Source organism: Bos javanicus, chromosome 26 (genome assembly GCF_032452875.1).
Source record: "Bos javanicus breed banteng chromosome 26, ARS-OSU_banteng_1.0, whole genome shotgun sequence".
Classification (NCBI taxonomy): Eukaryota; Metazoa; Chordata; class Mammalia; order Artiodactyla; family Bovidae; genus Bos; species Bos javanicus.
In genome coordinates, this window is record NC_083893.1 from 44566585 (window position 1) to 44577145 (window position 10561).

Below are 10561 nucleotides of genomic sequence, written 5' to 3' on the forward strand. Positions count from 1 at the left end.
TAGAAACAATTCAAGTGCTCATTAGGAAGACAGTTTTTTTAATAAACATGGCACATCCAACTTAGGGAATACAGTGCAGTAGTTTAAAAAGCAAACCAACCTATTCCTATTGACGTTGCCAGAACTTCAAGCTCACTTATGTACTTGAAGAATGCGAGTTCTATGAAACAGTTTATGTTCAAAATCTGTACATAGCTGTGCACGTACATGTGATTGTAAATGTACAGAACAAAAACAAACGGTGAGCTTTTTCTCTGGGCACAAGGATTAGAGATGCAGTAAAATCAGAGGGACTCCAGCTTCCTCTATTTTCCTTGAAATTTCAAGATGAAAATGTAAGCCTATATTAATCATGTAGTTTTAAAACTCTCCCTGAAGTTAATGTGGCAATTTTTAAATTTAAGCACATTTTCCTTTCAAACATATTCATTTAAAATGTGTATATCATCACATATCTTTATTTTATAAGGGCCTCAATATTTTTCAACCTTATTAAAATCATTAGAATATTTTCAAGGTGGGGGAGTGGTAAGGTTATCTGTTGCCATTCTGGTTTCCCTATATAAGGACTTTAATCTTTATGTTATCACTGCAAGAAAACATCATCTCAGCATTACGGCACATGTAGTCTACATTCTCTAAATAATTCTAAACAAATCTGATGTCGAACATCAGTGTTGCATCAGAAAACACATACTTGTAGAATGTCCAACGAAATACCAGTATTGCAAAACATCAGGGATCTTCTGGAAGGGTTAGTGGAGAACTGGTCTTTTTGTTAATCAGGAACCTTACTTTTGGATTCTTTTTCCAAAACTCTGTATAGCTTTGCTGGGGCATAAATTTAAAAGTGTTCCATATCTCATGATGATGTCTTGGAAAGCGTCTGAAAATTGGGACCACCCCAGCTTCCTTATAAACATATGATATTTGGTTATTTGAAAAGCCATCGAGACAAGATGGAACACAGTCACATGCCCAAAGATTGAAATTTCTTGAAACGTGTTGCCTTTTTTCTGGGGAGATCTTCTTACGTCCCAAGCCCTGGAGAAGGATCACAAGCAGATTAGGAGGAAGATATTCAAGGCCGCACAGTTTGGAAGTCTTTAATAAAGCCACCTCCACGACATCTTGTGTTTAAATGACCACTCCTACAGGAGGCATCCTCTATCAACTTGTGGGAGGCTGTAAATTGACAAAACCTCCTGATCTTCACAGTCTTCAACTCCCACCCAAGGGGCTGGGCTTCTAAAGACACGGAGGACTGAACCAAAGAGACCCCAGCCTGGACAGCCAGGAAGCCCGAGTAGGTCCTCTACACCCATGCGGCTGTATCCACCTCAGGCTGCATCCCCAGCACTCAGTGGGAGGGCTCTTATTCCGAGAGATCCGGGGATTCTCTCCCATCCCAGAGGATTCCCAGTGAAGGAAGCAGCACCTGGGTCTCTACCCACAGGCTTCCTCCTCAAATCTTACTAATGTGACCATTAGAAAATTTACAAATTACATATGCAGCTCGCATATCTATTTCCATTGCACAGTGCTGTGTTAACCACCACCAACCAGCGCTATCAGACTTGGTTTTTTTCAGTGATGGGGAAACACCATCTCCAGGAACAAGACAACTGCAGTTAGTAGGGACTCCTTCTTTATATCATGAAAATTCCACATCCATTCCTTTGAGCCTCCTTATGGGTCCTGGCTCTGCCGTCCAGAGACACACATAGGCAATCCCTCCTTCTCATGACAGATCTTCACAAAAAAAGCTCACAAATTAGATGGTTTATGGGAAAGCACTTTGATAAGCATGAAGTTCACACACACACAAAAAAACCTAGGCAGAAGGGAGGCTGGTGTGGATTTTGAAAGCCATGTGGGAATTTGAGAATTTATGCTTTTTATTCCCTCTGGTAACCTGTTATGAGGCTTTAATTTTATTCCAATTTTGAGGCCAGAAAATCAAGAAAATCAAGAGCCCTGATGTCACTGTTCATTTTTTTGGCAATGTGGAGAGAAATACTCACAGAGTCAAGGTAGAACCCAGAGTCCTGAAAGCTGTGACGATTGTCGTGAGCAGAGAAGGGGAAGTTGTTATTTACTGCTTGCTGGAAAAGAGCAAGGGGAGAGATAAAAAGGCACACATCAGAACCACAGCAGGCTTCCAGAACCTGCCTACAGTGGCCTGGAAGGAAGACGGAGGAGGCAAGTTGACCTCTAAGTGAGAACTAAACCCATCCACAATGATGGAGCAAACAGCACAGGGGTGAGGGCTTAGGTGTGCACATCAGCTCAAGGCTTTGAAACTCCACTTCATTGCCAGCTTTCTTAAAATTATAACAAGTTCTCTTTAAAATATCTTATTGAGAGGCAAGGAAAGGAAAGTGAGTAGGCATGGAATTGAAGACTGGAAAGGAATTCTGAAGCCATCTTCTTCATCTGGCCAATAAGGATCCTAGTAGACCAGAGCTCTCTGGTCCAGGGCTGCTAAGTGTGAAGTCAACCCTGCTTCTACCACCAGCCATTTGCAGCCCCTTAAGCTGCTCGTGAACTGGCCAGGGAGGTAGACATGGATGTTAAGAGCTCTGTTCATAGAAGAGTAACTTTATCGTCTGGACCAGGAGGTAGTTCCTTCTAGAGAGTATTTGAGGAGCCATGTGACCAACTATGAAGTGAGGATCCTGCCAGAATGTTGGGATCCAGGGAGAGCTAGTGAGCAGTTCCCTCCAAGCAGTACCACCCACTTGGAGAGCCACGGGGGCACGTGGCCAGCGCCCTGGACTCACCTTCTCCCGCACTTTGTAGATCGGCGGAAGCTTCTCCTCCACTTGCCGAGATAAACGTGGACTGTGGGACTCTTTCAACATCGTACTTGTGATGGATTCTGGCGTCTTTTGTGTTAGTCCAATGTGAGGGAACTGGAAAAACAGCACACGCCTTGATTAAAACCAGACACATCTGAATCTCAAAGCCAAGTATCAGGGCTTCCTCTGTAAAAGGATTAAAATGCAATTTGGGTGCTTCTGGCGTGCGATGGAAATGGCATAATTTTCGTAATTTTCAAGTATCCTTTCCAAGACAAAAAATATTGTCATGGCCCAAGGCCACCACTGCCGGCCGTTTCAAGTTACAGGGGCCACCCTGCTGCTTGGAGCCTGGAAATGGTTTCGTGGCCTGGTAAGTGGGGGGTGCGGTCCCATGAGAGGGAGCCAATGAGCTCCAAGGAGACAGAGTGTGTTATTTGAGACCTTCCTGGTGGTCAGGGAGTGCCCCATACTCGGGGCCAAGCATTCAGCCCATGTTCCCAGGGGTGAGCCAACCTCCTGCAGGTAGGGGGTGCACCTTAGGGCATAGGAATGTGAGAAGGGTCGCGTTGAGTCTCTACAGAAAATGTAGGATGGTAGAGGGTGGGAAGATTATTTGGATGCCAGGGGTGAGCTGGGAGTGGGCTTTTGTATCTCTCTGTGAACAGGAGGGAAGGAAACAGGACTGGGTTGAGGGAGGAGGTCCCAAAGGAGGTCTAGACCAACCCCATAGGGAGCTCTAGACACGGAGTGGCTTCTCAGAGTCAGCCTGATGGAGTGAGAGGACCGGACCCTTGTGTGCTCTTGTCCATCAGTCACTGGGTAGGAGAGGAAGGCGGAGGACCCAGGAAGCAACTGACCTTGAGGAAGCAGCTCTTTTCAGCCAGGGAGTATCTAGGGTTGGACCCCTCCCCCCACCAAGCCACACTCTCAGCAGCTAGGCCAGGAGTCCATTCCCAAAGAGGGATGTGGGCCCTGCTTGATGGCCACTGTAGCTCACCCCAATTTTACATAAACAGCACCTCTTAAAAGCCACTCCTACAAAGTGGCCTTTGAAGTGGCGATCTCTAGGAGAGAAATATGAATGGAAACTAAGATACAAACAGAAGGCAAGACCCCAACTCAGCGAAAATTCTTGCAAAGGGAGGTAACATAATGTGGGGGTGGGTCACAGACAATAGATTCAACGTCCCTGGGTCCAATCCCAGCTCTCTCTCCTAGAAGGTCAGCCTTCCGCAAGAGACTTAATTTTTCCAGATCCCAGTTTCTTTATCTGTAAAATGGGAATAATAATAACCTACTTGATAGAGTGCACACATGCTAAGTTGCTTCAGTCATGTCCAACTCTTCCTGACTCCATGGACTGCAGCCCACCAGGCTCCCCATCCACGGGATTCTCCAGGCAAGAATACTGGAGTGGCTTGTCATGCCCTCCTCCAGGGGATCCTCCCAACCCAGGGGCTGAACCTTCGTCTCCTGTGGCTCCTGAATTGCAGATGGATTGCTCACCATTGAGCTCCTGGGGAAGCTCCACCTGATTGAGTAGATGTAATTAAAAGAGAAAAATGCACGCACCCAGAGAGTGTTCACTAGCTGTTGACAGGTTCTATTCTTGCTCACAGCTGTCCCCTCCCTTATCGCCAAGCCCACTGTCACACCAAAGGCCAGTCCCTCCTTGTGTTTGGGATTACAATGACATTGGTTAACACTGTTGTTTTCTCCCATTCCTTTTCAAGTCATGATATAACTGTACATATAACTATGGCTTTTGTTTAATCTCTGCACAAGAGCGCATTTAGTATGCTACTATTTATGTCAAAAGGTGGAGAGATTATGTCATCTGTATGGTACACTCAGTGGGGCATTTTTGGCAGAGAAAATGAGAAGCAATGGTTTATATGACACGTAGCAATATGGAGAAGAATAAACAGAATGAGCTCTGTAACCCAACACCATTTACGGAAATAAATAATCCATGCACACAGAACAACACTACATAATTTCCAAGAATACATCTCAGTAACAGAGTTCCTATTAAACACATGTGAGTGGCTGCCCATGGGGTGAGCAGAGCAGGGACAGGGATCAGGGGCAAGGAAGTGACCACATGAACCAGCCACCGTCATATGGACCGGCCCTGCTGTGGATGAATGACAGGGTCCCTTTGGAGGAGGGCACCAGGGAAAAGGAAGGCTTCCTTGCCATCGTTTAAACATTTCTTAATTGAGTGCATCTATTACACTGTCTCATTTTCCACAACAAAAATAATCGTCTTTGGTTTTGATTAGAGTTATAATACTTGCTCATGGCTTTAAAAGTTCAGACAATAAAGAAAAACACAAGGACGGAATCTCACGCAGATTGTATAGGGCTTCCTAGGTGGTGCTAGTGGTAAAGGCCCCGGCTGCCAATGCAGGAGATGTAGGAGACGTGGGTTCCATCCCGGGGTTGGGACGATCCCCTGGAGGACGCCATGCCAACCCACTCCAGTATTCTTGCCTGGAGAATCCCATGGACGGAGGAGCCTGGTGGGCTATAGTCCATGGGGCCACAAAGAGTCAGACGCGACTGAAGCAATTTAGCATGCACATAGGATTGTATTATAAATGTGATTTCAAAAAATTACAAATACCTTAAAAAATTTAACAGTTAACTTTTGGGAATTCCCTGGCAGCCAGTGGTTAAAAAAACAAAAACAAACCCAGTAACTTTTGGTTACCCTCTCCTTCCTCTTCTTGTCATCCTAGATTTAAAAAAATCACAATAGCTCTCATATATTCCTTCACAAACACCTGTACCTACAAAGGGGACTTACCTAGCTATACAAAAATTGGACCATGTAACTCATACTATTTTGTACCTCACTGTCCTTTTTTTCCATTTTTATTGGAGTATAATTGTTTTACAATATTCTGTTAGTTTCTGCTGTACAATAAAGTGAATCAGCTATGCTGCCGCTGCCGCTAATCACTTCAGTCGTGTCCGACTCTGTGCGACCCCATAGACGGCAGCCCACCAGGCTCCCCTGTCCCTGGGATTTCCTTCTCCAATGCAGGAAAGTGAAAAGTGAAAGTGAAGTCGCTCAGTCGTGTCCAGCTCTTAGCGACCCCGTGGACTGCAGCCCACCAGGCTCCTCCATCCATGGGATTTTCCAGGCAAGAGTACTGGAGTGGGTTGCCATAAGCATACATATATCCCCTCCCTTTTAAGCCTCCCTCCCACTTGCCCATCCCACCCCTCTAGGTCATCACAGAGCACCAAGCTGAGCACCCTGTGCTCTACAGCATAACTTGCTTTTCTTGCTTAACATTGTTGTTCTTGTAGTTCAGTCGCTCAGTCGTGTCCAGATCTTTGCGACCCCATGGATTGCAGCACACCAGATTTCCCTTCCTTCACTATCTCCTGGAGTTTGCTTAAATTCATCACTTAACAATATACCATAGAAAATTTTCAAAGTCAACCTATCCATTTCTAATTCACTCTGTATTATATACACATTTTTTTATGTTTTTAAAGCAATTTTCAGGGAAGTATAAATAATACAAAGGGCCTCCAAACTCAGAGCCTTTCCCTTTTCTCTACCTCCAATCTGCTTTTCCAAGTTATGGAGAATCAGGCCATGGGTAGGGAGTTTTTCTACATCTAGAAGGGTTCTTCTCACCAGCTGAATGACAACTGACTTAAGTTCATTTGTATTCTGCAACACTATGGACTAAATCACTGTAAAAAAAAGTGGCTCTAGCATTTTAATTTCACTCTTTTAAAATATATATTTAATGGCTATAACATGATAGCTGTGAAATAAACCCTTCTGTTAGATATTGTAACCATGAAATATAGCTTTTTAACTAGTTGGCAGTGAAATTTTTGCTGCATTCAATCACTCAATGACTTAAATATTAAACAGGAAGGGGAACGTGTGTGCAGAGTGCCTTTTCTACTCAGCAACAGCCAGATCACCACCAGCAAGGTCAACTGTGAAATGACTGTCACCTCCAATGTGGCAATTACTGTCTCCCAAATGGGCTGCTGCTGAGGCAAAACCAACAATTTCTTTAATTTTCCCAACTCGTCTAAAAGTTACTTAGGGAAACTTCATGTCACCACTGTTCTTTTTATTCTCTTAGGTGCCGGCAGCAGAAAGGAGACCCACACCGTAGGCTCTGGTTAGACTTTGGGGAGATAAAGTCTTCCTTCTTAAAATGGTTCCTGGTACATTCCTAGGATCCCCAGTAGGAGACGCCATGCTCTTTCTCGATTTCTCCCTTATTATAGAACACTGACTTTGGAGTAGCAACATGGCTGGTTTAAAAAATACCTCCCGAGGATTTCCTTGGTGGCTCAGTAGTTAAGACTTCACACTTTCAGTGCTTCCACTGCAGGGGACGTGGGTTCAATCCCTGGTCAGGGAGCTAAGATCGAGCTAAGATCGAGGCTTGGTCAAAAAAATAAAAACCCTCCTCCAACTCCCTTGCAGCTAAATTGGACAGTGACCCTTGAAATGAAAGCCTAAGTCTGTGGGTGGGGCTCCTGGGAAAGCGATTGCTTTCTCCAGGAAAAGGGGCGGATGCAACTGACAGGCTTTTTGCAATTCGCTTTCTCCTCATTTACCTGCCTGAGCTGACACCACACTGAGGGTGATAGGAGAGGCTGAGAAGAACCTGGGCCTCCAAAGACATCCCAGGGCATCTGTACCAGCCCTGAATTGCCTCCTTCTGCCCTGGTTGTTGATTCCAAGCAGGGCCCTGGGGGCCTCCAGGCCCAAAGCCGTCCTGTGTCCCCCCATTTCTTTGATGTCAGGAAATAGGTTTCCTTCAGCCTGCAAGACTTCCCTGAGTTCTAATGGGCAGACTCAAGCAGTTGTTAATTAGGAAAGGAAGGGGACGTGAGACCAGGGAGAAACAGTCAGGAGAAACGACACTGTAGCCTTGGGGCAAGGTCCTGGTTCCCCACTGAGGGATGCACACCACAGCAGCTTTGAGCTCGTTTGCAAATACTGAAACCCCTCAGGAGGGAGAAGTCAGTGGTTAACGACAGTATGCAGCCCACAAGGGCATCGACCTCAGACCGGTTGGACCCGAAGGTTGATGATGCTGACTCGCGCTTAGCTCACCACCAACCCATCAGAAGAATGTCCACAAGCTGATTACACCCTGTTTGATCCATTACTATAAAACTTCTCACTATCTTCTCCAAGCTGGGACATACGTTTTCAAGGCAGGAGTCCACTGTGTTCCCCTTTGCCTGGCAAGGTTATAAAGTTATCCTTTTTTACTTCACCCAAAATCCTATTTCTGAGATTCGATTCAGCACCGGTGCACAGAGCAGCTGAGTTTTCAGCATCACTGTTACTCAAGGAACACAAACCCTTTTCTGGTGAAGGCTCTGTAGTCAGCTTTTTATAATAATATTCAGTCAAACATAATCCTGATACTGTAGATGATAAAAAGAGGCCAAGCTATTTAGTCTGAGAAGCTTACACTTGTTTCTTCCTGACCAGTTAGTGTAAGTAGTTCACTCCATTTCCCATCTCACTTTAGCTGCCAGGAAACTCAGAGTCAGATTTGTTTGGCTCCAAATATCTATTGGTTAAGCAATATGGCCTGCGAATTTATGTTACGTATTTTATATGCTTTCCATTTTCTATGTTTCTATGTTATATATTTTCCCAGTCTCAGCCTCTTAAAGTATATTTAATCTGGTTCTGAGGTTTTATTTTTATATACCTTATACTTTATTTTGAATATTTTCCATTCATTACTTTAAACCTTTGTGGAATGGAGCAGGGTATACAACAGGAAAGAATATCAGTATAAATACATATCCTTTGAGATCTGCAGGGGATTGGTTCTCCTCATCCCATCTTGTGGGTACCAAAACCCAGATATGCTCAACTTGCTTAGTTTGCCTTTGTGTCCATGGGTTCTGCACGGTGGACACACGTACTTCTATCACATATATTCATATATACTATGTGTATAATAGTAACGGTGCTTCCATGCATTATGCTAAGCGCCTTTGTATCAATTGTCTCATTCATCCTCACCATGGCCTCTTACCTTGGTAAATTATGCTTCCATTTAACAGATAAAGAGACTGAGATTAAGCCTTCAGGCCCCAATTTTCCAAAATATTTTCCATTTTTTTCCTTTTAAACAAATCTTTAAACAAATTTCTGTGTATTACTGCCCTAAAAGAAGTTAGTACCACTGTTTTCTGTGATACAGCCAGTGGGAAAAAAAGACAAAGATACCAGGTCCATGGAATTTATATTCTAGGAGGGAGAGAAAAGTCACACATATAATAAATTAGTATGTCAGAAGATGCGTGCATGCCTGCTAAGTCCCTTAAGTCGTGAACAGCTCTGTGTGACCCTGTGGACTGCAGCCTGCCAGGCTCCTCTGTCCATGGGATTTTCCAGGCAAGAATAGGAGTGGGTTGCCATGCCCTCCTACAGGGGATCTTCCCTACCCAGGGATCAAACCTATGTCTCTTATGTCTCCTGTATCAGCAGGTGAGTTCTTTACCACTAGCGCCACCTGGGAAGCCCATGTCAGAGGATAGATGTTATAAAAAACAGAAAAAGCAGAGAAACACAGCAATTACTACCTCGTGAACATTCACAAGATACCAGTCTGCTGAGTGGTTTATGCACAGACTAATTTCATTTGATCCTCCAAGAATCGGATATGAGATTCCCATTTCACAGGTGAAAAAACTGATGCGGGATGAAGGGATTTGTCAGACGTCATACTATGGGAAGGAGCAGCAGTAGGATCTGAGCTCAGTTCTGTGCCTGACCACACCCCTGTGGCCTGAGAAAGGCGAGAGAGGGTATCACGCTTCTTACCCATCTTCCATCCTTGTCTAAGGGTGGGTTGAAGCTTCTCCCTTTGACCATTTTGTGCGGGAAACTGAAAGGGGCTGAGACTGGCGCTCTTATCCCTCCATGGCCTCATGAGCTGTGCGCCTGGGAAGCCACTCCTCCTTGTTCCTGGCCTCTAATTCGCAGGCTCTACCTGGAAGGGAAGTCCGGGAGTGGTCCCTGTTGTCATAGCATCAGAGCCCACCCATCACAATGGGGCAGGAGTGTGGGTCCTCCAGCCACCCGAGGGCTCCTGCTGCTCCGCAGAGTGTGAGTCCCCGGGCCCCAGGTGAGGAACCCCAAACACAGGCCAAACAGGTGGGGCACCAGATGGTCCTGAGACAGTGGCCCACTCCATACCCTCCAAATCCTCGAACAGACGACTTCTGCATTGAATGTCTTCATGGTCACCATCTGCCCCAGCCTCTTGGTCTTCAGAGAAATGAGGTGACTCTGCCTTGTCTACAGCCATGGCATGACACCAGGTCAGGACCCAGGTCTCCCCATGGGCTCCTTTCACAGCTGCTTCCCTGCCCAGTTGGGGCTCACTCACTGCGCACTCACCATGCTGCATGCAACTAAGACCGTGAGGAAGAGGCAGTCATGAGTCATTATTCAGTGCCAGGTGCTGCGCTGAGCACTTTTCACATGTTTTATGAACTGTTGGTGTCTACAAATGAGGAAACAGGGCCTTGTACCTAGTAGAGGGGGCACCAGGTCATAGGACATCCCCAGGGCTCATGAGCCTTTCCCAGGGCCAACTGGTCTCCCTCAGTCTGTGGCGGCAGCTCCTGAGGGCTAACCTTCCTCCATCGCCCAGACATGCACGTGCAGCCTCACTTCTCAGTGAGGTGATTTCTGCTTCCCTTCCTTCCTCCCTTCCTCCCTTCCTTTC

General features: G+C 45.6%; 1 protein-coding gene across 1 annotated transcript; it reads right to left on the reverse strand.

Moving 5' to 3' along the window:
- Positions 1 to 425: 425 nt before the first annotated feature.
- Positions 426 to 9735, reverse strand: TEX36 (testis expressed 36). Its single transcript, XM_061403835.1, has 4 exons — positions 9652 to 9735; positions 2784 to 2915; positions 2025 to 2105; positions 426 to 1044 (listed from the first exon to the last, which is right to left on the reverse strand). The coding sequence occupies exons 1-4, from the start codon at positions 9700 to 9702 to the stop codon at positions 736 to 738; spliced, it is 573 nt and encodes a 190-aa protein (XP_061259819.1). The 5' UTR covers positions 9703 to 9735; the 3' UTR covers positions 426 to 735.
- Between the last annotated feature and the right edge of the window lie 826 nt (positions 9736 to 10561).

Bases quoted from the DNA above. Each gene is read 5' to 3' on its own strand.
- TEX36 (XM_061403835.1), bottom strand. From the start codon at position 9,702: ATGGTCAAAGGGAGAAGCTTCAACCCACCCTTAGACAAGGATGGAAGA. The intron at 2,916-9,651 runs GTAAGAAGCGTG...CTGTTTTTCCAG, and splicing joins TAGACAAGGATGGAAGATGG to TTCCCTCACATTGGACTAAC. The intron at 2,106-2,783 runs GTGAGTCCAGGG...GCTCTTTTCCAG, and splicing joins TCTACAAAGTGCGGGAGAAG to CAAGCAGTAAATAACAACTT.